A 27,493-nucleotide genomic window follows, 5' to 3' on the forward strand; every position below is an offset into this window, starting at 1 on the left:
AGACAAGACAAGGGTGAGGAACCTATCAAGCTTCCCAGGTAACGGTGTATCTCCTCGCCTCTGGAGTTCATTTGCAGCAGGAATTATCTGGAGTGTGAAGACAAGGTCCACAAGGGTCTTCTTGGCAAGAGAGCATTATCCCTGTTGTCTTTCATGGACTGCAGGTGGTTTGTTTTTATGCTCCTCATCTCTGTTAAGACCAATGACCTGGGGCTCTCCTATAGGTACATGGGGATATGGTGAACGTGTTCTTCACATTTGATGGTCAAAACTATGTCAGGTCATTGTATTAAACAAAGTTTTATTATTATATGGAGGTAAGATTGTGAAACTTCAAAGCTTACAAAACATAAGCCACACTTGACATTTAACAGCATATTTCACACTTCATCAGGTACCTGGTCTGATTTTCGGTCTTCCTCACCATCCGGGACCTGACTCATCGTTGCCACAGCCCTAATCCATTTAATAACCTTGAGACTGATATAAGATAATAAACTAGTGACATCTGGCTATTATGGAAACTACTGCAAAGCAAAATAGCAGAAATTAAATTGTAATGAGACTAAAAAGTGTCATTTGCCTGTTTTTTACCAACAAGGAGAGGTTGTACCATGTCAGTTTCTATTTGATTCCTGGAGTCAAAGTTAAATGAAAAAGTGGCTTAATTTGTCTTTATATGTTGTCTGGTTCAGGGGTTACGGAAATCTGTGTTTTTCGCCATTAGTGTGGACAACAATTCAAGATGGCCGCCAAATGATCCCTATGGGCCATGAGTTGACCTTGGCAACAAGAAAAATCCTTAACTAGACACCACAAGGGTCTTAAAAACCAGGTTTAAAAAATGTCAAGGGGAACATATTTCTACTTTACTATTTGTAACCCACTCAAGACAATCTACAAATTTGTACCATAATACATAAGATAATTCATTTTCCACAAACATGTCTTTTTATATTTGTGTTGTGCAAAGTCATCATCCACAAAAATACAGACTGATTTGCAAATGCGCATAACTTACTCAGAAACACGTATTATAACTTCACATAACCACGTCACAGGTTTTACAAATATAGCAGTTTCACCACAGCTAATACATATTCCTGCATTTATGGATCTATTTTTACATGTGAAAAGGGTTTTGCACATTTGTAGATTGTGTACTGTCAGTTTGTGTGCCATGTGAGTGACAGTTATGACTTCTCTCCTATTTGTTTAGGTGAGGTGCAGTCACTCGCTAGATCAGCAGATGGCGACATTCTCTCATGAGATGATGGAACGTCAGTCTGTACAAAGACGGCTAAACCAAAGACGGTAACATTCAACAACAGTCAGAAACAACAATCTATGCCTGTAAATGTGAGCACATATGTAGTTTCATGTTAAGCATGTGAAATAAAAATGGATCATGCGTAAGAATGACATTATTGCGATTGCGTTGCTAATTTTTGGTCGCGCATTAGTGGTAATTCCCATGATGTTTTAGCATCGAGCGAACAGACTCATTTGACCCATGGCAGCAGTGGTGGAAGAAGTACTCTTTTTACGAAGGTAAACGTACAAGAAAAACAAAAAGTAAAAGTTATCATCATACAGAAAGGTCCAATTTTAGATAAAATAAAATGATAGATAATGTATTTATCACTTCGATGTTGAAGCTGGTAAAAGTTGGGCTTCAGGGGAATAAAACTCTATTCCCCTGTCGGGAGTTATTTTCCCAGTATTGACCGGCTCATTATACATTATCCCTTACGTAACTCTTTTGGCAAGGTGGCGGCACTGTGAAAGGCATGGCTAGGAGTGATATGGGGCATATATTAATGGATTTCACAATAACTGGTAATTTACACCACAAATGGAATTATTATTGATTTGTTTGCCAGAATGTGGAAACTGGGAAAGTCTCACTGCAGTTTCATGGTCGGCCTCATGTTTGACGTTAGGACATTTTCTGGGTGGTTTCTTATGCTCACTTTACAAAGCAGGTACCTCCTCATATGTTTCCTGAAGGTCTGGTCCCGCAGTCCGTAGACAATGGGACTAACAAACCGTGGCAGGATCTGGACAATGACATAGGAGGAAAAGCGTATGGCCAGGAACTGTTTGGGTAATAAGTAGAGCAGACCTTGTTCAAGCATGGGTCTCACGTACGTAAGCATACATAACAGCAACTGAAAACCATGGAGGAGAATAGTGTTTCTGGCTTTTTTAATGTCTTCAGTTGCTTCCTTGGCAGCAAACAGAATCCTGAAGTAAGTGTAGAAGATTATGAGCCATACCAGGACGAGAGAAACAATGTGTGAAGCATCCCTCTTCTTCAGGCTGTAAGAGCTCCTGAACACAAAGTCTCTGGCACAGAAAACTTTAGAGTGAAAGAAGTGTAGTGGCTCTGTGGCCAGAAGGATGAAGAGATCTGGTAGGATGGAGACAGCACTCACAGCCCAGATCAGACCAATCAAGATATTGGTGTTCTTGACAGTACAGATCTGTCTGTGACGGAGAGGGATGCAGATGGCGATGTAGCACTCGACTGCCATGCCAGCCAAGTTTAGTGGGGTGTTGAGGGTGGTGAGGATGGTGATGATCAGCAGGATGAGGCAGAACGGCACACTGATTGTGTAAAGGGCGTAGCTGATGATGTGGAGTAAAGTTGACAGGACCAGCTGCATCATGTCATTAATCACCAGGTGGATGAACAGAATGTAACGAGGGTTTGTGTAGAAGATCTGGAGGATGAAATTGGTATTGATGGAGTAGTGTTAGTATTTTAGATGTTTTATTTAAAGGGGTAATTTGGATCTTTTGGAGAGGGGTTGTATGAGGTACTGATCCATAGCCAGTGTATTACCAACAGTAGATGTTTAATGGCACGCCCCTAGTTTGTCACAGTAGCTATGTGATGTGCTGCTGTGGATGGGGGTAGTTTGAAACCGATTTTAGCCGCCTAAAACAATCAATTTCGGTTTAAATGAGAGTATTTTCACTGCTTTACCTTTCCATCAGACAGCCATTTCCGACAGGTAGACATCAACATCTTCAGTTCCCCATTCATGCTTATGTCAAAGTCACCAGACTCCATTGACAAAAACAGTGATTTAAGCTTACTGAACACAGGAGCTGTTGGTCTACTGCTGCCTCAATCATTTAGTTAGTTAATGTTAATGTGTGACTTTGGTGAATCTGAACTAATGCATTTAAATGCCAAAAATGTGCCTAATGTTGATTTTTTTTTTTTTAAATACATTTTGTTGCTTCCTCTACACTGATTATGGATGAGTTGCTCATCCAGCCCCACTTCAAAAGATCAGAACTATTAAATATTACTGCTTTCTCAAACTTATACTTTGCTTCATCCATTTTCTTTTCAAACCTATGTTTCAACAAAATAGCACATAACTGAAAACATTGCCCTACATTACATTAGAGCTGCAATAATTAATCTGTTAGTTGTCAGCTATTAAATAAGCGATTCATCGGTAGAAATCCCCAATTCCAGCTTCTTAAATGTGAATATCTTTGTTTTCTTTACTATGACAGTAAACTGAATCTTCTATCTTTGGGTCGTGGACAAAACAAGACGTCAGTTTGGGCTTTTTGAAAGCACTGAAAATTTTCACCATTTTCTGACATTTTATGGACGAAAACAATGAAAGGATTAATCAAGAAAATGATCTCGAGATTAATTGACACGAAAAATAATCATTAGCTGCAGCCCTACATGACACTCTAAAAAGCACATATGCAGTCGGCTATAATTGATCCACAAGTTACACCAAAGTTATCATGTCTTGTGACTATTTATAGAACATGTCAGATTAATGGTCAATAAATGAAAGCTACCTTGCCTTTCAGAGGTGAATGTTTTCTGTAAATAACAATGTGAAATCTGGAGGTGTCTAGCCTCTTTCATATGTAAGAAAATCACATATTTCTAGACATGTCTTCACTGAGTATGACCAAATGATACATGAAAATAGAGAACATATCACCTGGTATTATCCTTAATATTTAAATAGTGCACGATGCATCCTTTAAAAAAAACATTTCAGACCTGGTGCTTTCTGAAGGTATGGACCAGAGTACCATTGATGTAGTTAATGGAGATGCAGAGAGCTGTGACAATCACATTTTTGGTCACAGCTGTGGTGAAAATGTCTCGCTGACTTACAGTTGTAGTAGAAGAGCCGTTGAGGGATGAAAAATTCATGTCTGAAATGGCAAAATCCTTCCTGTTTGAAGCAAGCACAGACAGCAAAGAGAGATTGTGGTGTTACCTTCAAAGATTTTAAGACTATAAAAGATTAACAAATAAGGAAAATTTTGCAATGAAAATCTGCCAATAATACATGTGTCATGAGACACACTGATCTATGGATTAAATAATTATCTTCTAAAAATGATCTTGTAGGAGGCTAACTGGCAGATTCTCGTGGTTATTACTAATATTTCAGAAGATACCTTTGTAAATCACAGAAAAAATACATGATACGTAATACACATTACACACAGTAATATAACATAATGTTACACACAATAACACATTTGCAGTCCATACAGTATCAGTACAAAGCAGTAAGCATGACTAGACTCTACCTACCCAGCAGGGCGTCAGATAATACCAGTCTGTTGTCTGTGTTGGTGTGGATGGACTTTATAAATGTAGATCAAACACATTTGAGATTATGTGTGTGTGTGTGTGTGTGTGTGTGTGTGTGTGTGTGTGTGTGTCTGTGCGTGTTTGTGTGTGCGTGTTTGTGTGTGTGTGTGTGTGTGTGTGTGTGTGTGTGTGTGTCTGTGCATTTGTGTGTGCGTGTGTGTGTTTGTGTGTGTGTTTAAGGGAATAGTTGCACATTTTTGAGAAATATGATCATGTGCTTTTCCTTTTTTATTTTAAGAAAGACTTTTGATAAATAAGATGACATTCGTGACATTGGCAGTGGCCGATGTTTTCTGTTGTGTCACAGTCAATTTTGTGCAGGCTAAAAAAGCAGGGCTTCATAATAATGGCCACAAACCTATATGAATGAGCAGGTATGCTCATGAATTCAATGACTGTTTGGCAAATGGGCTCTATGATCTCAATGTTATGTGACGACATGTCTAGTAGTAGCCATTGTCCAGTCCTCCTGGGGATGATAGAAAATGTGTTTAGGATGACAAAAGATCTTCCCTGGGACGCCTTTGGGACGAAAGGACGCAGAAAACTCACAATATAGTAGCATCAGGGGACGCACCCTATTGTTTTTCCGATAATACTACATTGTGAACAACAAATCTGTGTTGACATCAGCAGGGGAAGAGCTGGTTAGCTGTTAGCTGCTGGAAGCTGCAACTAACAGCTCATGAAGGTTGCCTTAAGTTGCATTATAATGCATTGAAGCTTTATTCAGTAAAAATGAGTAATATAGATATTCAGGGGTCGCGTTAACTGGATATTCTCGGTCATTGACCGTTTTTTACAACAATGACCGGAAAATCTGAAGGCCATCGGTCATTTTGACCTGTTGCAATTACCACCCCTGCCCACTTGGCAGCAGAGTGCACAGTCAGTGGTTTAAGTGGCTGCCGTTTTTACACTGCAGAGAAAAAGTCATTCATCTGCTTCATGTAGCGTTGTTGACATAACGCCCTGGACACACCGGATGCGGAACCGAAGCGCAGCGCCCAGCAGCGGAGGCAGTTTTCAATCGGCGCCCATGTTAACCTATCTGACTGTCCACACAGGCCGCTGAGCAGAGCGGAGCGCACGCGGAGACAGCGCTTCAGTTCGGCGTCTGGTCTGTTTTTCATGCGAGCCGCAAGCGCTTCTGTCAAGCTGGATAGAGCAGATCGTACCAAACAGAAAGTCGGACACAGAAAAGACGAGAGAATCCGGCCAATTTTTAAAATAAAATAACAACAGCACGCACTATGGAACGTGAGGAGAAAATACAGTGTTTATAATTTAAAAAAAACACAACAGTGTATAACCGAACACATTTTTCAATACCATAATCACTTCATTACAATTTTAATTTTGTGACACCGAGCCTACAGACATAACTACATAACGCCCTGGACACACCGGACGCGTTAGTGCGGTCCGGTGTGTGGATGTCTGTTCATCTTTTCGTTCATGTCCTTATTATTGCACACTTTATAACTTGCTTGTTGGATTTATTAAAAACGAACGAATGAAAACTAAATGTCTTTGAATATCTTTATTATCATTTAAAAACGAAAATTAAAATGACCGGTAAAAACAGATTATGACCGGATTTTTATGACCCTGTCGGTCAAAATGAAAGGTGAAGAAAAGGTCTAGCGCACCATCTGGTTATTAGAGGGAAATATGATTTATTATATACAGGGTAAAGTCTTTTGAAGCATATTTTTTTAAAGATGTTTTTCATGCATAAGGTTCAAGGTTGTGTCATAAATTTCTATGATTAAATTTGTTCTCATTCAAAGGTAGTGTAATGAAAGGCTTACGATCTTCAAAATGGTTTCGTTTCTTTATAGTGTAAATGTCTTTGGTTCCCCGGTACAAAGGGAGGAAACATAAAAGCAAAAGCAAAAGCAAAATAAACAATAATATAAAAATATCATTGTCCACTATTCGCCAAATCCTTATTTCAAGCATTGGCATCAGTGTCAGCTCAGAATTTTAAAATCAGTGCATCCCTAGTATGGGGCTATGGCCAGAATGTGGTTTCCCTAGCTTAGCACTAAGACTGAAAACGGTAGGAACTCATGGATGTTGGCCAGATTGATGAACAATTTAACAAGTCCTTTTTACATTTTTATTTGAGTATGGCTTAAACAAACTAGACATGATTAGTTGATTCATCAGCTTCAGAGGTGCAGGTCTGTGTTTTTTTTTTTTTTTCACTTTGCACACTACCACACGAGCAGTTTCCCTTCATTTCAAGTCTTTATGCTAAGCTAGGCTAACCTCCTCCTAACTCTGTGCTAGAAAGTGAATACATTTTGCAAAATGTTGAACCGTTTCTTTCAACTGACACTACAACAATTGAATGGATACAGAGAACCGGTCTTAAAGCAGCATTATTCTTTGTTTTGTAGGTACCTGAAGGCAGCAGAGATGGAGCAACATCTGGATTCATTTGCAGTCGTGTAACCTGGAGGATGTAAGTTCAGTATTCACTCTTCTTTTAACTCTGTGTGTGCTGGGACGCAGGTAGTGTACGGTAGCTTTATCAGAGCTTTTTTGAAAATGTCTGCCAGCTGCGGCTGGAAATGGTGATGAGAGCGGTGAAACTGAACAACAAGTGAATTTGCAGGTTTGAAAACCAAAACAACCAACATAAGTAGACTAAGCCCCATGGAACTGAGTTGTGTTTATTACTACAAGAAACAACTTTCACATTACACCCACAGATATTGACTGATTGTTTATGTAGGAATTTCATTTTTCTACCTTTTTCTTTTGTTAAGAATTTTTGAAATAGTGCAGCTTTACATTGGTAGTTGTTTGCGATTAGTCTAACAGGTCCTTTAAATTACTACCACCATTGTTAAAGATAAGGTATGTTTGGGCATAAGAACAACTTGATTAGAGTGTTGTGGTTTGGGTGAAAATTACTACTTTGTCAAGGTTAGGGGACCTTTGTCACCATGGTGATGTAAAGGGGAAGGGGGGTTGGATCAGGTAGAGAATGATGCTGAGCAACCAAGGAGCCAGATACTAAAAGGAATTATTGATTACAAAAACTTTCATAAAAACATCAAAACTCAGGTTATCCTACCATAAACCGACAACAAATGAAAGGTAACTTTAAAATGTCCTCAAATCAAACAAGAATAAAAGTTTTAAAAAGTATTTTAAGCTTAAAAAATTAATGTCTGTAATTCTCAGTAGTTGGAATTGACTGCTGACCAACTCTAGTGTCCTCTGGTGACACTGATATTATACTGTGTGCACAGGACCTCACAGCCTCACTGTCTTCTCGTATAGCATGGGCTTAACTGATACTGTCAAAAGGAAAAAGAGGCGGCAGTCAAGAAAAATGTAGCCCCAGATTCTGGCTAATCCCAATACCGACACATCCGGGCAGAGCTCTGATCTCTGCTCGATTTCTGTGATGCATTGCAGAACTCTGGGTGGTGGCTTCTGTCGTCTGTATCATACGTATACGAGACACATCAAAAAATAATTAGACATCATGTATTAAATGTAATGACAATTTCCTTTTGAAATGTTCTAGAACGAGCGCTTGATAACGGGCTTTGGTGTTCCAGATCTTGCCATGGTTTGTTTTGTAAAAAGTAAGGTGAAGCTGATCAACCTGTCTCGTATATGAATGAATTTGGGAATTAAAGAAAAAAAGAAAAAGAAAAACATAGAAATGTGAATGTACAGGAACAGATGAAACCAATACTCCAGCTATGTGACGGTTTCAGTGAGAACCAATTGATTGTAGAATGATTGTCGTCAGGGTTAAATAAAACTACTGTTGACTCTCTCTATTAGATGGGAAACAAACAGCAGGCTCCTGTTTTTAAATCCTACATTTTCTTGAACCTTCCGTTCACCCTGACCTCCTCCCTCTGCAGAGTTTGTGGCATTATAATGACGTCACCTGTTTTCACTCCTTTGACTCATGAAAGTCAGAAGTCTTACAGCCGTTCAGAGGTCGAAGTCTCTCGAACATGTTGTTTCTGGACATTTGCTAAAACAACTAATATTCATCTTTGGAAGACTGGTCTCAACTGGTCAGGACCAAAATATGAATAACCTTTGGAGCAGTTGATGCTTGTATTTGTAATTTATTCCCCTTTACTTTTTGTAGCATTACTTGTAGGCATTTTCAACTTGTCTATCATAGACTATGAAAAAGACACAGTATAGAATACGTTTGGCTGAGCGTTAGCTGATTAAGCATGGGTGAGTCAAATTAAATACAGCTGCTTTAAGACCCACACAAACTGCCTTTTATCTGGTGACTGGCAGATGGGACTCCATCTGTCTCAGTTCTTCATCACAAAGCAAATAATGATCATGTTGGGGTTCATGTTACACAGCAATTAAGTGGGGACAGAAGTAATAGCAGGTAATTTAAACTTGGATCATTCGCACGAGTAAACATAAATGGTAGATTCCTCTCGGACAGTTCCACAAAATCTCACAGTCTTTCCACAGTCTTTCTTCAACGACATTTTTTCCCCCTAAAGTTTATGAAATTGCTTATGTTCCAGCAGAAGGCATCTATTTATTTCCCAAGGTTATTGATTTATTTTCAAGTTAAAGTTTATTCTTCACTGTGTGTGGTTAATTTTTTTAAATCTTGTGTCAGATGTTGCTGTGCTAATAATTCATGTATTTAGTCAGCACTCCTTTAACACAGAGATCAGTGATAAATGATGACTCAAATTACATGACAAAGAAGGCTGACCTGGATTTTGGAAGACACAGGCCCACTGCCGGGAAGAGAGGGATCACAGGGTACAGATAACTCTCTAGCCCATACAGAAGTCTTTAATGGGATCAAATACAACAATTTACTTACTGACATCACTGACAATACAAGTTATATGCATTTACATGATGAATACATTTATTGTCATCATTAAAGCACATTTCCACTTGTGATTTGATACAGAATGCTGTGGTTGAAATTCAAACAGCAGGGGTCAGAGTTGCTGAACAGACATGTGCCACTAATGTAAAGATGTGAGGCAAACTGCAGCCTCACTGTCTAATTCACAATGCCTCACCAAAAATCAGTGGCTCAAAAAAGAAAAGTCAGGGTACAGAGAGAGCAAGAAAATGAAAGAAGCAGAGAGGCAATGGCCAAATGTCTAGCCATAAAAAAATATGAATAAACACCAGGTATGACAGAAGCAGCTGAACGTGGTAAAGGCGAGGAGCGAGGCAGACTAGCAAATACAACCTGCTGTAGCAAACTCAGTTTTAAAGCTAGTGTGGTATCAAATGACATTAGATGACCCACGGCATCCATTGGTACCATGTCATGTTCTCTTGTTGGGAAATGGCTAAATAACACTCTAAAAGTGTTTTTAAAGAGTGAAAGAATTTAATATATAAAATGGTTTATATTTAAAAAAGAATTCTGCATACTGGAGTCCGTCAGCAATTTTGGAATTTCATATATTGGGGTATGACTTGAAAACTTTTGTGGATTCAATGAGCCCAGTGGTATTCATGTGTGATGATGATGTTCGCCCCCACAGTGAGACCTGCTCCCGATTACTTTTTTTCCTGTCCCGTCCCAGTCATGTGGTGAAACTGACTTTCACAGGAGTCCTGTGACCTGCAGGATTCCCAAATCTTCAGCCTTTAGTCTGCTCATGTTAAGCACAGTTTGAATGGACGATAAATAGCCTCAGGTTCCTTTAAGATTAGGTCTGTTTTTATTTCATTTATTCTATTTATTATATGGATGTCAGTTTTGGGTAGGTCTTCCATTGGACAGTTTCAGATCAGGTCCACAATTTTGTCCACATGTTATCAAGTTAACAAAATTATTCTGTTGTAGTTTAAATAATGGGTAACAACTAATTCCTTTTATATTAGTTCAAAAAGAAAAAACAGGGATATGATTGTTGTACAAGTGAAATACACACGCATAAAATGTTGATGTATTTTTTATTATTTAATATTTTTAATATTTTCAAGACTTGCACCGATTTATTGGCAGTGCTCGGAATCGTCTAAAATATGCCGATTTAAAACGTCGGTCACCCGGCGCGCCGCATGATTGACATTGTGTAACATCAGCAGCGCACACACACGCACATGTGCAACTCACGGCTTAGGCGATGTGAGGAAGTGAAACATGGGCGGCTTCTCACCTTAGTCATTCACACACACATCTAAAGAGAGAAGGAGAAAGTTATTAATTGTCCGTGTTAAACTTAACTGTGGAGCTCTCACTGCTGCACTGTGCTGCTTGAAACTGACGAGGTGCGTGTTCACATGCCAAAGATGCGCATGTCCGCGTGCTTACTGGTGGGCGCGTCCTGAAGACCTGTGCGAATTTTCAACAGGAATTGTTTTTTATTTTTTTTGTCTATTTAAGAAATTACCCACAAATGCTATACACCAAGAATTATTATTTTATTTATCTGTTTTTATTGATGTATGCCTTTTTTACTTATTTATGAATTTATTTTTGAAGTTATATTTGAGCAAAAAGGAAAATATTTCTGAACCTGTCACTGTTTTTGTTTGTTTGCTTGAGATTATTATTGAAAAGCTGGTTGTATCTTGGTTAAAATGTTCTAATAAAGCAAAGCTAGAAAATATTGCAATATCTTGTGTGCTGTAAAGTGGTTTGAAAAAAAATGAAATCGGAATCGGCCATCCAAACACTCTGCAAATTTGAAATTGGTATTGGCCCAAAAAATTGTAATTGGTGCAAGTCTAATATTTTCTCCTGCAATATGAAACAGTGTAAGCATGAACAACTCAAAAACAGGACTTTATGGCCTCTTAAGAGTTTTTTGTGGATGCTTATTTGCACTAGCTGCACTGAACAGATGTCTTTTCAGGTACTTCCTGAATGTCTTGTCTCGTAGCCCGTAAACAACTGGACTGATGAGTCGAGGCAGAACCTGAATCAATATAGAGATAGAAAAGCGAATGGCCAGCACGCCTTTTGGGAACAAATATGTCAGACCGGCAATCATAATGTGAAAAACATAGGTGAGCATACACAACAGCAGCTGGAAGCCGTGGAGGAGGACAGTGTTTCTGGCTTTTTTGGCATCTGTGGCAGCTGCCTTTGCGGCAAACAAGATCCTGAAGTATGTATAGAATAGAGTGAGCCAGACAAGGACCAAAAATGTTGAGTTGGATATGTCTCTCTTCTGTGAGAGATCGGGGTTCCTGAAAATATTTTCTCTGAGACAAAAAACCCTAGAATGAAAGAATTCCATGGATTCTGTTGCCAGTGCGACAAATAAATCAGGTAGGATTGAGAGTAAACTTATCACCCATATCAGGCCGATTATAGCATATGTTTTCCTGACCGTACAGATCTGGGTGTGGCGGAGAGGGAAGCATATGGCGATGTAACACTCTACTGCCATAACAGCTAGTGTCAGCGGATTGTTTAGATTTGCAAATATAGCAATTACTAACAAAACTATACATAAGGAGACATTAAGCGTGAACACGATGTAACTCAGGACCTGAATGAGGGTAAACAGCGTCAGCAGGATGATATCATTGAGTACCAGGTGGATGTAGAGAATGTAGCGAGGGTTCATATTGAAAACCTGCAGGGAAGGACATGAATGATAAGAAAACAAGAGAAGAAGAGTAAAAACAATGCCATTGCTTACTTCTAAAGGAATAAAATGAATTTAGTCTTTGTACATTTATGTGTACATGTTGGATTTCTACAAATAGTCAAGCTTCAGACCTGATGTTTTGTGAATGTGTGCACAAGGGTACCGTTGACATAGTTGATGGAGATGCAGAGAACCACAGTAATGACATTCTTGATAATAGCTGTGTTTAAAGTGTCCCGATAGACCGCTGTTGTGAAATTCCTGTCACTGTTTGAAAGACTCATGAGTCAGCTGACGGGGTCTGTTTCACTGGAGACAGCTGTTGGTTATTAAAGAGTAGGTTAATATGATAGAACATTATTGATCAACAGTTTGAATGAAGAATGTCTCATAATTACAAAGTTTACAATGTTGATTAAAGACACCATTAGCTTTGGACTCATACAGGCCATAAACAGTAAATATTCATAAATACTCACTTTGCTTTTACTAAGAGTTACAGTTGAAGTTACTTGATGTTGGTATGCATTTATTTTTCATTGATATTTACACAAAAACTTATCATAAATCAATAATGTTGTCAATAGGGTTATAGTGAATCTCATTTTTGACATTCTGAGTTTCTGTTGAAGTTTTTAAATGAAGCTTTGAATGTTTGTCATCATATTTTATGACCTCATCACCCTAAAAAAAATCCTCAATGTGAAAAAAGTGATTAATCTGATAAAATGGGCTAGTGTTTTTTCTTAAATCAAGGTTACTTCATGAATGAATCTAATTTATGGTGGTGTTACATTGCTGCTTACACAGCTCTGTAATTCCCCGTTAACACAGGTGTGTGTGTGCCTCCCTTTGCGTGCAGTGGAGATGTGTTTTTGAAAGGCTAAATGGCAATCTTGTTGTGAATTTCAAAAAGGATTACATTTTTCTTTTACCAATACATTTTGACTTTTTTGACTTAACATTCAGGAGTTTCTAGAAATGTTTGGATCACTGGAGTCAGAAACAATCGTATGCAGCCACCACTGAAATCTCATTCTACAAATAGTGTGATATTACTTATGTTAGTCAAGCCTGTGCAGAAATACCAGGTTTAAACTGAATGAACACACATGAAGAAAAAGCCAAGGAGTATTCAAATGTTAATTTAGAATTTGAATGCCAAAGTTTAGATTGAAGCTTCAAAGTCTTTGAGACAGCCATAGTTATCAATGATAGATACAAGCAGATTACACTTTTTTCCCTAAATCAAAAAGCTGTAAACTTACGTACTTTAAATGAACCTGAAATAAAATAAAATACTTGAAAGCCAAAGCTGCTACTTCTCATCATCACACTCAAATCCTAATATGCTTTTTATCATACGAGACATTTTGACATGTTACAGTAAGATAAACACATAATGAAATGAACAATGGCAGCTTCAGTTTCAGGATTATGTCGGCTCACTGTCACACTGTCATACCTTACTGGAACATTTAAATAGAATGAGGCAATCATTAATGTTATTAGTAACTCCTGTGATTTTTCTGCTGTGACAAGGCCAAATCAAAGTGCTTTGAATAAGACATATCTCATCAACCTTTTATATGAATAATATATTATTATTATTATTATCATTATCATTATCATTATTATTATTATTATTATTATAGTAGTCTATAAAGAAGACGTTCAACAAGTTAAGAATTTTGGCTTGTTACAGCAGGAAAGCACATCTGTGACTAATGCTGTCCTGGTATAGTACCAGCACTCTGAAGGGAGGCATTTAACAGAATTGCAGTTATCAATTACACCTGCGCTTTTCCTATTATCACATGTAAAAATGCTCTTTACATTTGCACATATCAGTGAAGAACCGAAAAAGAAAAAGATGACAGTTTTAAAGTTATAAAAAAAAATGAAATTCTGAGCACACAAATAATTTACATTTTGATAGCCGTGAAAGGAGCAGGATTTAAACCATGTTAATTAGAAACATTAAAACATTATTGTTATTGTAAATATTATTAATTCCAGAACCAAGAACATCTGCCTTAAAATCTACACTACAGGTATAACTACACAAAAAGTAATAGTGCATTAAAACAATGTTGTTCCTTAATGCACAGAGAATAACACAGAAAGAATCAGTACCCACCTATAGGCATATATGCTGATCATACACACACTAAGTCAGATGACTGTGGCAGTACTTAATTTATAGTACTTTAATGGCATGGGATTAGGAACAGTCACAGGTTTGGTGTGTGTGTTTGTGTGTGTCTATGTGTTTGTGTGTGCATGTGCATATCACTTTTGTGTGCAGTATGCCTCATAAATTTTGCCTGGTTCCTTAATCGGAAAACAATGTATAATTTACTGTCCATGTTAGAGATGAAGTGAAGCTGGGTGTTCGCCCTCTTTAACTGTATTTGATTCTGTGTGTATATCAGAAGTATACGATTTTATGGGATGCACAGTAGATATCGACCTATAGATTATTGACCAATAATTGGGAAATTTATATTATTATTCATTATTCTGATATTAAAATTATAGCTGATAAGTAGAGCCGATAATACAAAGCCAAATTCCTTTAATTGAACCAACTGGCACAGTATGTACACTGCCAGTAAACATGTTGAAGAAGAAGAAGAGCAGCACACCATGCTAACTAGAAAGGCAAACGCCATTGTGGATATTTTTCACGGTTTGAGAGGAAGACAGCATGATTGTGCCAAGGGTCAGATGCAGCACTGAAATATTGTCTGCAGAGCCACTGCCTCACCTGTGAGTGGTCAGTTCAAAGTCTAGCTGCCGTCTACCTCGAGCTAGCACAGCAGCAGCGGCTAACATCCAACACCAAGCTGTTAAACGGTCCCAACAAACCACACTGACTGAGTAGCGGCTCGACTCTGTCGTTAAACCTGTTAATAAGTGTAATGTTAGCCTTGTGATGTTAACAGTTAGCTCTGTGTGTGTGTGTGCAGGTGGACGATGGGGTGTGCTACTGTGTCGTGATAAACGGAGGGAGAGGGCACATAAGGAGGTTCTGAGCAAATCAGTACACTGTGTGCAGCTCTACAATGAAACCAGAGTTCACTCATTTTATAAACCAAAGAAAATAGAAAATCAAAATTTGGTAGTTCAGTGTTGATATTGTGGCCACTGTCACAAATAAATTGATGTACAGGAAACACAGAGCCATTTTTGTACTGTGGGACGCACTCACTAGATTTACTTGTGTGTAAAACTTTGACATGTCTGATTTGACAGATTATATCAAAGCATTTAATTTGAAATCCTTGGCTCCTTAGCTTGGCCAAAGCTGTTTCAAACCAATTCAAACCTGATATTTTTTTTTTATCAGCAGTGGTTAACACACATATTGTAGTTTGGTTTAATTAAAAAAAAAACAAAAAAAACAAAAAACTTCTATTCAGGCGATCTCCCCACACTCAGTACGTTTACATGGACAGTTTAATTCCACTTTCATTCGGAATGAAAGGTCATTCCGATTGAAAAATGGTCATTCCGATTGAAAAATGGTCATTCCGATTGAAAATTAAATCCGATTAAAGGGGGTGGTTTATTCCGTTTGTCATTCCGAATGAAAGAATTTTGTGTGCATGTATACACTCATTCCTCTTTAAGTTCATTCCGTTCTGTCTGCGCATGCTTGTTTCCTTGCCCTTCTGGCGCGATGACGTATATAGTGCAACAGGCCGAGATAGAGCAGTCGGACTCGTTGCACTCACCGGTTTCCATTCACCACAGCATGGTCTTCTATCTCCCTTCTTCGACCTTCTACCTCCCTTCTCCTCCTCAACAGACAAAGCATTAGCAGAACAAGGTTGTTGTCATACTGCTGCTTCAAGAATATAAGCAAAACAAGCCCGAAAAAGGCACTAAGAACGGCGTCGTCAAGCATCTTCTTATCCGGAGCGAGGACTACAGTGTTTTCTTCCAATAAACGTCAACATGTAACATCCGCCCCGCCCCCTATCCAATCAGAAACCTTCCCTGCCCCAAACCTTGCACAGACCCGAATACAGGCGATTAAACTGATCTCCCGTGTAAACCCTCAGTCGGAATGAATATTTCTCATGTAAACTACCTGGAAAAACTTTAATTCTGAATGATTTCATTCAGATTTATTTCATTCTGAATGAGAAGCCATCATGTAACCGCACCCACTGTTGCAAGACAGAGGAGAATGCTGTTGGAACTTGGATTTTGAATTTGTTTTCCGGCCCAGAAAAGCATCAGTGACCCTCAGTCGTTAGTGAACCAAAACAATGCAGCTGGGCTCTAAATATTGCTTTAGTGTGTTTTTCTTTGGGCCCTCTGCAGTCTAATCATTAGTTAGATTAAAATAACAGGTTGCCTTTTAAATCCAGTGTGTTACAGGCATATTGTGCACTTGAAACTGAAACAGAAACTTGTTTCTATTTAAGGCCCCTATCAGATTGAGCATGTCCTAGCAGCCTGGGGTGGCTTTTTGTAGTTGTTATCAATGAGAGGGAAATGTTTTCCTTCCTCTGTAACCGACCCATCTACCTAGTTGTACATCCACCTCATCAATTCATCACTGACCAGAAGCTTCAAGTTCACAGCAAAAACATGCATTAACATACACATTAACACACTCCTGCTGACAGTGTGGGAGGCAATAGAGACTTTGCTGTCTTAGGTCAGACTACAGAGCCTCCATGTTAATTTTTTGTTACTGTCATAAATATGGGTACAACTCATTACCCATAGCTATACACCCCTAAATGACACCAAAATGCAGTAGAGATTCTCAGCATAGTTTTTTATTACATGTTTATTTTGGTACAAACATTTACCCGCCAGCGTAGTGGGTAGCCCTCTGTGATTTACTCACCAAAGGAAAATCTACCCATATTTGGCGCTTGGTGGGTGTTAATTTCAGACCCTGCCTATTGCATGAACATGATCAGGTTAGGTTGATAAAGACTTAAAGTATTTTCATTGAACGATCAGTTGATTTGCAAACTACAATGCTTGTGTTGCTGAGACAGTAGGGCTCAATTTAAGGGGAGTGGGCGGTAGGTCTTGGTGGAAGATGTTTCCACAGTATCTACTTACTTTGTTATTTAATACAGCAACATCACTTTTGCTGCAGTCAGTGGTTTAATGCTTGTGCTCACTGTACATAGCAGATACCTTTTCAAATGCTGTCTGAATGCCTTGTCTCGTAGTCCGTACACAATAGGACTGAGAAACCTGGGAAGGATCTGGACAGTGATATAGGAAGCAAAGACTATTTGTACATGATGTTTAGGAAACAAGTACAACAGAGCCTTTCGCACTGCGTGGGCTATATAGGTTAGCATACACAACAATAGCTGAAAGCCATGGAGAAGGATTGTATTCCTGGCCTTCTTTGTGTCTCCTTTAGCTGATTTAGCTGTTTTAGCTGATTTAGCAGCTAAGAAGATCATGATGTAGGTGTAGAGGAGTGTCAGCCAAACACCAATTAGGTAAATTATGTGGGAAACATCCCTCTTTTTTAAGTGTATAGGATGTCGGAACAGGTTTTCCCTTCTACAGAACATTGTGGAATAAAATAACTGTACAGGCTCTGTTGCCAGAAGAATAATCACATCCGGCAGGGCTAAGACTGAACTCATGACCCAAATCCAACCAATCAGAACATAAGTTCTTTTGATGGTGCAGAGCTCAGCGTGTCGCAGTGGTAAACAAATAGCAATGTAGCACTCCACTGCCATGACAGCCAAATTTAATGGAGTGTTGAGGGTGGTGAAGATAGATAAGGTAATAATAAGGCAACATAAAGAAGCATTGATTCTGTAGAAGATGTAACTAAGGAGAAACAGACTGATGGTTAAAGTCAGCTGGATCATGTCGTTCACCACCAGGTGGATAAATAGGATGTAACGGGGATTCACATAAAATATCTGAAAGAGGAGAGAAGAAAAGAAAGGAATCAGTCAGTTGAAACATCTCATCTTTCTTTATGACTTTAATCTAGGGCTGTCCTGAAAACCAGTTTTTGGGGATGGAAGCTTCAGTGGGAAATATTGCAGTTAATCAAAGCTTCAGATTTTGAAACTTTGACCAGACCTTTGACTTTTTTTGACATCTTGCTTGGGTATCTGTAACCCTGTCACGTGTGGTCAAACTGTCACAGTTTCAGTAGTGCTGGACTGCTGCTAACTGACATTAGATGAGAGCGAGTTGGACTCCTAACTATTATTAAGTTTAAATGTCCCTGTCTGAGAATAACTGATACTAATTAATGTTGATGCGTAATAAATAATGCTGGATCACTGGATTAATTATAACATAGTATATAATGTAATAAAACATAACAAATTAACATAATACAATATGTTATAGTATGACTACAGTATAGTAAATAATAAGCAATAAATGACGATATAGTTTTGCTATGGTTAAACACAGACACCTATGACTTCAGTTCATCAAGAATTTTCTGTGTTTATGGATTTTTTGTTCATGCAGCCATGCAAGAAAAGGTTTTTTTGTTTTTTATTATTTTTGCCCCCAAAATTCAATGTATTATGTATTATTATTATGCAAATGGTCATTTGTGGAGTGAAGTGTTGTTTTAGTGAAGAAATATAATAAAGTAAATAATGTGATAAAACATAACATATTAACATAATATAATATGTTATAGTATGACTACAGTATAGTAAATAAACAATAAATAAAGTGTAATAACAAAATATACAAATCAGTCCAACAGAGGTTGCAGCAATAATGATTATGATATTAATAACAACAAAAATAATGAAGAAGTCTGACCTGGTGTTTTCTGAAGGTGTGAATCAGAGTACCATTGATATAGTTGATGATGAGGCCAAGAGCCACAACAATCACATTTTTGGCTACAGCTGTGTTGTAGGCGTCTCGATAGCTCAGACCAGTCGACCCGTTATAGCCATGAGATGAGGAATTCATTGATCTGATAAGCAGCCTGTCGCCCTCTGTTACAGACAAAGATTTAAAATGTTTTTAATATGGCATTACTGCAATTTTAAATTTAATTTATTTGTTTTCTATTTTGAGAGTTTTCCCATGATTGCAGGAATACCATGGGTAACAATTCAAGGAATTATGCACAGAGAATAAAGTAAATATACAACCATGAACTCATCTGTACTTTCTCTGGAGAAAGCATTCGTCAATATACATTGCTATTTTTTGCGTGGGCCCTAAATGTTTTACAGCATTGATAACATGCTTTACTTAAAAACAGAGAGTGGCAATATAGATTTAGGCATAGTAGTTTCAGAATGAGACTATCTAATATTCTAACTGTCTCAGTGAAAGAAAAAAGGAAAACAGTATTTGCTTTTCTATATGCACAATTTTTTAAAGTTAAAAAACATCAACAAATACCAGATAGATAAATATTAATATAAGGTTATGCCAAATGATCACTTTAAAAAAATGTAGGAATTAAAGTTTTTTTTTTCTCAGATGAAGTGTTTTCCACTTGCTCATACACTTCGTCTTTTAGTTGAACAATTTTGAAGATATGCTCAATTTCTCAGAAAAGTGATCACTGGGGCTCAGCATATGCCCATGTAGTTCAAAAGAATTGCCATACTGTAAAAAACAACAACACACACATCATATTATAATAATGAAGTAACACAGTGTGGTAGCATCAAGGTTTTTCCTACCTTGGATAGTTTATTCCAGTGTCCACTTTCATCAGTCATAAAATCTGAAATCTGTTTGATGGCTTTATATGGAGCAGGATGATGCATGAGACTTGCATCATGTCAGAGAATGTAAGGTGACTGGACAATAATCTGTCAGTCAAACAAGAACAAAACCTGTTTGAACATTAGAGTTGGGCAATATTGAAATTTTCTACTCATGATATATCTTTAAGAAAAATCATATACAATATCACCCCCCCCCCAACAAAAAAAAAAAAAAAAGGCTAAAGAGGGAGATGCAAAGCACACATACAAACAGATGTGGACTGGAGAAGCAGCTGTTATAATGCTCTTAAATGGCCACAAAGTTGCCCTAGTGTATAGGCAATAAGTGCTATTTTGCACGAGGCCATGCTGAGACCAATAAATCAAATCAATGGATCACTGGTTGTAGAGGCCAAAGAACAGTTCATAGTTAGTAACAGTTAACATGATTAAAAATGTGTTACATAATTTCATGATATAGAATTACATATACATAATATGTGTTAAAAAGATACATTATATCATTTAGGATTTCATAGAGTAGTTAAAAATGTTAAAAGTATACTAGAATTCATGTGTTTATGTATGTGTAAAAGTGTGTACTTCCTCTTTAAGACTTACCTTACACTCGCCGTAGATATTCTGTTGTGGGAAGGAGATTCAGTCTGAGCTTGAGAGCGGTGGAAGCGAACGGTTTTCTTACCTTTTTCCTTCAGTGATTAGCAATATTAGTTACAACACGTGTTTTTAGCCAGCTCATTTTTCATGTCAGTGGATGTACACTTTGAGACTGAGTAATAAAACGGCAATCTTTATTTTATTACAGCGTTTCCGGAGTGAAATTTTGTGATCTGTGTTGCTGGGCTAACAACGAACACTGCTTTTGTGGACGTAACTCCTTGGTAACAATTGACTGTGGACAGAGTAAGCCATAAGCAAGTATCTCAAGTTCTCATTTAAACCTCTACAATGGTAATGGTTATTTTTATTCAATAACACGTTTATCAACATTGATATATGGAATAACACAGGCCTATATTATAAAAGTCAGAAACCCACTGTGGTGAGATTTTGCAGTTGCAACCAAACAAGCAGTGGAGTGGCATGTTTCCAAATAAGCAGTCTATTACATTTAAAATATTACCATCACTGTTATTTCTCCGTGTCTTTTGTTTCCATTAATTGCATGTTTGTTGTCTACATGTTGTAGGGTTACTGTAGCTGCCTCAGCAGAATCAGTGAGAGCTGTTGGGCTCTCAGAGCAGCGCTTTGCTCATGCTGAGTTGTCCCATGGTATGTGCGCTCTTCTTGAAGCCAGCCAGAAGTCCCTCTCCAAAGCCTCCGTGATCTCTGTCATCAAAGCAAAAGCCACAGCCGCAGCCCGTCTGACTCCCCAATAACTTGTTTGCTGATTCAGGAGACCCCTGCGCCAACCAAGCGTGAGACCTTGTTCTTCAACTTGCTGGCCTCCTTCACCTCTGCTGTCCACTAGTGGATTGTTAAGTTGCCTGCAGGCACTGACAGCTTTCCAACAGCAACTCCAAAAAGCTGCCTCCACAGTTGAAGTTTGACCATAGCACACTCAGATTTCATGTCCCCGTCCTCCCCTGGGATGCACTAGAAACTCCTCTGCCAGTGGGAGAACTGGATTCTTCCTGGAACTCGTACTCGTACTTGTACTCGTCGTCCTCCGCTTATCCTCTGCTGGGGCAGCAGCCTCAGCAAAGAAGCCCAGACAGTCCTCTCCCCAGCCACTTCCGTCAGCTCTTCCGCGGGAACCCCGAGGCGTTCCCAGGCCAGCCGGGTGATGTAGTCCCTCCAGCGTGTTCTGGGGCGGCCCCGAGGTCTCCTCCCGGTTCGACGTGCCCAAAACACCTCCCAAGGGAGGCGTCCGGAAGGCATCCTTGCCAGATGCCCGAACCACCTCAACTGGCTCCTCTTGATGTGGAGGAGCAGCGACTCTACTCCGAGTCCCTCCTGGATGTCTGAGCTCCTCACCCTATCCCTAAGGCTTAGCCCAGCCACCCTGCGGAGGAAACTCATTTCGGCCGCTTGTACTCGCGATCTCATTCTTTTGGTCACTACCCAGAGCTCGTGACCATAGGTGAGGATTGGAACGTAGATTGACCGGTAAATTGAGAGCTTCGCTTTCTGGCTAAGCTCCCTCTTCACCACAACGGACCGGTTAAGCGCCCGCATCACTGCTGACGCCGCCCCAATCCGCCTGTCAATCTCCCGCTCCATCCTACCCTCACTCGTGAACAAGACCCCGAGATACTTAAACTCCTCCACCTGAGGAAGGACCTCCCCCCTGACCTGGAGTGGGCAATCCACCCTTTTCCGGCTGAGGACCATGGCCTCAGACTTGGAGGTGCTGATTCTTATCCCAGCCGCTTCACACTCAGCTGCTCCTTTAACATCTGCCGGACTATGCTGAGGATGTTTTATGAGTCTGTGGTGGCCAGTGCTATTCTGTTTGCTGTGGTGTGCTGGGGCAGCAGACTGAGAGTAGCCGATGCCAACAGACTCAACAAGCTGATCAGAAAGGCCAGTGACGTTGTAGGGGTGGAGCTGGACCCTTTGACAGCAGTGTCAGACAGGAGGATGCTGTCAAAGGTGCGGGCGATAATTCAGCATGGCTCTCACCCTCTCCACAACGCTCAGGTCGAACAGAGGAGCACCTTCAGCCAGAGACTGATTGCTCCTAAATGCACCACTGAGCGCCACAGGAAGTCATTCTTACCTGTGGCCATTAAACTGTACAACTCCTCCCTTTGATTATCAGACTCATTTGGCTATTTATAAAACAAAACTCACAATATAATTACTCATTCTTATTTTCATTTATAACGCTACAACCATTTCATTGTATATTGTATATATTTCAGATTGCCTACTTTACTATTTTTATTATTTATTTCACTTTATTGTCAACTTTAATATTTTATTTTATTCTATTTTATTCTAATGTCTACTTTAATATTTTATTTTATTTTATTTTATTTTAATGTCTACTTTAATATTTATTTTATTTATTTCATTGTCTATTTTAGTATCTTATTTATATCTTCATCTTTATCTCTTGTTTCCATTCATGCTTTATTTCTATTTCTACTTTGCACGGAGCATTGGAACAAAAACAATTTCCCCCCGGGGATTAATAAAGTATTCTGAATCTGAATCTGAAAAGAATCTGAACCGCCCCAGCGAGAGCCGGAGGTCACTGTTCGATGGAGCTAGGAGGACCACGTCATCCGCAAAAAGCAGGGACGAGATCCTCCCGTCACCAAACCTGACACCCTCCACCACTTGGCTGCGCCTAGAAATTCTGTCCATAAAAGTTATGAACAGAACCGGTGACAAAGGGCAGCCCTGGCGGAGTCCAACCCTCACCGGGAACAGGTCCGACTTACTGCCAGCCACGCAAACCAGACTCATGCTCCTTCGGTACAGGGACTGGATGGCCCTTAGCAAGGGGCCACCAACCCCATACTCCCGGAGCACCCCCCACAGGATGCCCCTGGGGACACGGTCGTAAGCCTTCTCTAAATCCACAAAACACATGTGGACTGGTTGGGCAAACTCCCATGCCCCCTCCAGCACCCTGGCAAGGGTAAAGAGCTGGACCACGGTTCCGCGTCCGGGACGAAAACCACATTGCTCCTCCTCAATCTGAGGTTCAACTATCGACCGGACCCTCTTCTCCAGCACCCTGGAGTAGACCTTACCGGGTAGGCTGAGGAGTGTGATCCCCCTGTAGTTGGAACACACCCTCTGGTCTCCTTTCTTGAAGATGGGGACCACCACCCCGGTCTGCGACTCCAGAGGCACTGCCCCGATGTCCACGCAATGTTGCAGAGGCGTGTCAACCAGGACAGCCCTACAACATCCAGAGCCTTGAGATATCCAGGGCGAATCTCATTCACCCCGGGGCTTCGCCGCCGCGGAGTAGCTTCACTACCTCGACGACTTCTGCCCCAGATATTGGATGACCCGCCCCCGAGACCCCCATCTCTGCTTCCTCACTGGAATACGTGTTGGTGGGATTGAGGAGCTCCTCAAAGTATTCCTTCCACCGTCCGACAATGTCCCCAGTTGACATCAGTAGCTCCCCGCCCCCCACTGTAAACAGTGTGAGCAAGTTGCCGCCATCCCTCTCTGAGGCGGCGGACGGTTTGCCAGAACCTCTTTGGAGCCACCCGAGTTTTTGCCTCCATGACTGCCGCTGCGCTCTGCTTGGCCCGCCGGTACCCGTCAGCTGCTTCCTGAGACCCACAGACCAACCATGCCCTGTAGGCCTCCTTCTTCAGTCTGACGGCTCCCCTCAGCTCTGGTGACCACCAGCGGGTTCGGGGATTACCGCCACGACTGGCCCCAGTGGCCTTGCGGCCACAGCTTGCAACAGCCACCTCGACAATGGCAGAGCGGAACAAGGCCCATTCGGATGTCCCTCTCTGCCCTCGGGATGCGGTTGAAGCTCTCCTGGAGGTGGGAGTTGAAGATCATTTGGACAGGTTCTTCTGCCAGGCGTTCCCAGCAGACCCTCACTGTTTGTTTGGGCCTGCCAGGTCTGCGCGGCGTCTTCCCCCACCATCTGATCCAACTCACCACCAGGTGATGATCAGTTGACAGCTCTGCTCCTCTCTTCACCCGAGTGGCCAGAACATATGGCTGCAGGTCAAATGATACGACTACAAAGTCGATCATTGACCTGCGACCTAGGCTGTCCTGGTGCCACGTGCACCGATGGACATCCTTATGTTTGAACATGGTGTTAGTTATGGCCAAACTGCAACCTACACAGAAGTCCAGTAACTGAGCACCACTCGGGTTCAGATCGGGCAGGCCGTTCCTCCCAATCACGCCCCTCCAGGTCCCGCTGTCATTGCCCACGTGAGCGTTGAAGTCCCCCAGCAGAACAATGGAGTCCCCGGTCGGGGCACTGTCCAGCACCCGTCCCAGGGACTCCAAAAAGGGTGGGTACTCTGAACTGTTGTTCGGTGCATAAGCACAGACAACAGTCAGGACCCATTCCCCGACCCGAAGGCGCAGGGAAGCAACCCTTTCGTCTACCGAGGTACACCCCAACATACAGGCAGAGAGTCTGGGGGCTATCAGAAAGCCCACCCCGGAGCAACTCCAGCGAAGGAGAGAGTCCAACCCCTCTCAAGGACTAGGGTTCCAGAGCCGGAACTATGTGTCGAGGTGAGGCCGACTATATCTAGCCGGTAGCGCTCAACCTCTTCCACAAGCTCCGGCTCCTTCCCCGCCAGAGAGGTGACATTCCATGTCCCAAGAGCCAACTTCTGTAACCAAGGATCGGACCGCCAAGGCCCCCGCCTTGGTATGCTGCCCAATCCACAATGCACCGAACCCTTCTGGATCCCTCTGTGGGTGGTGGGCCTGCAGGGGGACGAGCCCATGTAGCCGGTTCGGGCTGGGCCCGGCCGGACCCCATGGGCGAAGGCCCGACCACCAGGTGCTCGCCCACAGGCCCCAACCCCAGGCCTGGCTCCAGGGCGGGACCCCGGTAATCCTCCGGGCCGGGTACATGTGTCCTTGTTTGTATCCATCATGAAGGGTCTTCTGAACCGTTCTTCATCTGGCCCTTTGCCCAGAACCAATCTGCCATGGGAAACCCTACCAGGGGAAAAATGCCCCCGACAGCATAGCTCCTAGGGTCATTAGGGCACTCAAACTCCTCCACCACGATAAGGTGACGGTTCTGGGAGGAGGAAGGGGAAAAAAAAAAAAAAAAAAAAAGGCTTGAACCAACCATCATCCAGGCAAAGCTCCCAGACCAGCTGGTGGTACTCCCTGTGATTTCTCCTTTGTCTGAGGGTCTCTTGCAAGGGCATAGGTTTGATTTTCACATTGGGAGAGACATAAAAGTGCTCCATGGCGCTGACCTGTACGTTGATGATTTTTCAATACAATTTCACGTCATGCGAAACTGATCACTGCTTTATAATGCACATTTAGATATCTACAATAAATACAAGAATGTCTTGGTTAATGTATTCTCTAATGTTATCAGTTAGTCTCTAGTCTGTTAATCAGCCCTAAACCTAAACTAGATTATAATTCATTTGAAAGCCTCGTTCTTAGTCTTTTACATCCGACCTGGAATACCTCGCAGCCACTTTGATTTGTTATAGTGTACCGTGCTCCTGGCCCGTATTCTGAATTTGTTTCTGAATTCAGAGTTTTTATCCAGTTTAGTTCTTAAATCAGATAAAGTTATTATTGTAGGCGATTTTAACATTTATGTCGACATTGATAATGACTCCCTGGCTACCGCGTTTATTTCATTAATAGACTCCATTGGCTTCAGTCAGGGTGTACATGAACCCAGTCACTGTTTTAACCATATGGATGGAAAAGGGATACTTCAGCTGCCAGTATCTAGTTTAACAGAGGAATTTAAATGTACCAAGGTCAGTACAGAGCTCTTGTTATCTGGGAGTAAGGACGTGGTAGTTAGGAGTGTGATTCCAAATCCAACCAAAGGAAGGAAGTGGAACCCACGATCGGCAGTTCAGGAGGCAGAAGCAGTTCTCAGGCATGCAGAGATTGTAGGTAATGTTCAGTTTGGCTGGGGAGGCCTGGGGCTTGGCTCAGGTAAACCGGTATGGAATACAGCAGGTCTTAAAGATAAAAGAAAGCTGGTTGTGGAACAGATACGTAGACAGGAGGAGATAGTAAGGGATGCAAAGGTAGTGGCCCAGGCTAAACAGGGACAGTGGTTGAATTGAGAAAGTGTAGAGAAGAGGAAGTTGGAGGGACCTGTGGAGTATGGAGGAGAATCGTATTAGATTCCTGGTAGGGGCTACATACGATGTGTTACCAACCCCCCAGAACCTAAAACTGTGGGTAAATGAGGACCCATCATGCCCATTGTGTTCAGGTACTGCAACTGTAAAGCATATTTTGTCAGGCTGTAAAGTTAGCTCGTCACAAGGCCGATATACATGGCGACATGACCAGGTGTTGAAATGTTTAGCTGCAGGAATCGAAGGGAAACGAAGACAGGTGAATTCAGAAGGTGTTAAGGATAGGAGTTTAGCAATTCAGTTTGTCCGCGAGGGAGAGAAATACAGAAGGGATAAGTTAGTAAGGAGGCAAGGGTGTGGCCGACTAGAAGGTGCTTGTGATTGGGAAATGCAAGTAGATTTAGGGGGAAAGCTTGTTGTTCCCCAGGAAATAGTTTGTACCAAGCAGAGGCCTGACATAGTGTTGTGGTCAGTGAGTCAATGGATAGTTTATTTCATTGAGCTGACAGTACCTTGGGAAGACTCAGTGTAAGAAGCCTATGAAAGAAAAAAAGCTTAGATATGCAGACTTAGGAGCAGAAGCTGAGCAGCGAGGATGGAAAACTAGGATTTGTCCAGTGGAAGTGGGGTGTAGGGGATTCATAGCAAGATCAGCTGTCTTGCTCCTGGGGGAACTCTGAGTGCGGGGACAGAGTTTGAGGAAGACAGTGAGGGAAATGCAGCCAGAGCCAGCCAGTTTATCTATAAGAG

The 27,493-nt window shown here is 41.0% G+C and overlaps 3 protein-coding genes across 3 annotated transcripts; all 3 read right to left on the minus strand.

Moving 5' to 3' along the window:
- Positions 1-1,904: 1,904 nt before the first annotated feature.
- Positions 1,905-4,207, minus strand: LOC125887789 (odorant receptor 131-2-like). The gene is made up of 2 exons (XM_049574859.1): positions 4,052-4,207; positions 1,905-2,726 (listed from the first exon to the last, which is right to left on the minus strand). The coding sequence occupies exons 1-2, from the start codon at positions 4,205-4,207 to the stop codon at positions 1,905-1,907; spliced, it is 978 nt and encodes a 325-aa protein (XP_049430816.1).
- A 7,238-nt stretch (positions 4,208-11,445) lies between these two features.
- LOC125887797 (odorant receptor 131-2-like) lies at positions 11,446-12,542 on the minus strand. Its single transcript, XM_049574873.1, has 2 exons — positions 12,390-12,542; positions 11,446-12,243 (listed from the first exon to the last, which is right to left on the minus strand). The coding sequence occupies exons 1-2, from the start codon at positions 12,540-12,542 to the stop codon at positions 11,446-11,448; spliced, it is 951 nt and encodes a 316-aa protein (XP_049430830.1).
- A 4,818-nt stretch (positions 12,543-17,360) lies between these two features.
- Positions 17,361-19,215, minus strand: LOC125887806 (odorant receptor 131-2-like). The gene is made up of 2 exons (XM_049574884.1): positions 19,060-19,215; positions 17,361-18,185 (listed from the first exon to the last, which is right to left on the minus strand). The coding sequence occupies exons 1-2, from the start codon at positions 19,213-19,215 to the stop codon at positions 17,361-17,363; spliced, it is 981 nt and encodes a 326-aa protein (XP_049430841.1).
- Positions 19,216-27,493: the final 8,278 nt, after the last annotated feature.

This window comes from Epinephelus fuscoguttatus, linkage group LG1 (genome assembly GCF_011397635.1).
Source record: "Epinephelus fuscoguttatus linkage group LG1, E.fuscoguttatus.final_Chr_v1".
NCBI classification, from domain to species: Eukaryota; Metazoa; Chordata; class Actinopteri; order Perciformes; family Serranidae; genus Epinephelus; species Epinephelus fuscoguttatus.

Bases quoted from the DNA above. Each gene is read 5' to 3' on its own strand.
- LOC125887789 (XM_049574859.1), bottom strand. From the start codon at position 4,207: ATGAATTTTTCATCCCTCAACGGCTCTTCTACTACAACTGTAAGTCAG. The intron at 2,727-4,051 runs GTCTGAAATGTT...TTCATCCTCCAG, and splicing joins ATACCTTCAGAAAGCACCAG to ATCTTCTACACAAACCCTCG.
- LOC125887797 (XM_049574873.1), bottom strand. From the start codon at position 12,542: ATGAGTCTTTCAAACAGTGACAGGAATTTCACAACAGCGGTCTATCGG. The intron at 12,244-12,389 runs GTCTGAAGCTTG...CCTTCCCTGCAG, and splicing joins ACACATTCACAAAACATCAG to GTTTTCAATATGAACCCTCG.
- LOC125887806 (XM_049574884.1), bottom strand. From the start codon at position 19,215: ATGAATTCCTCATCTCATGGCTATAACGGGTCGACTGGTCTGAGCTAT. The intron at 18,186-19,059 runs GTCAGACTTCTT...CTCCTCTTTCAG, and splicing joins ACACCTTCAGAAAACACCAG to ATATTTTATGTGAATCCCCG.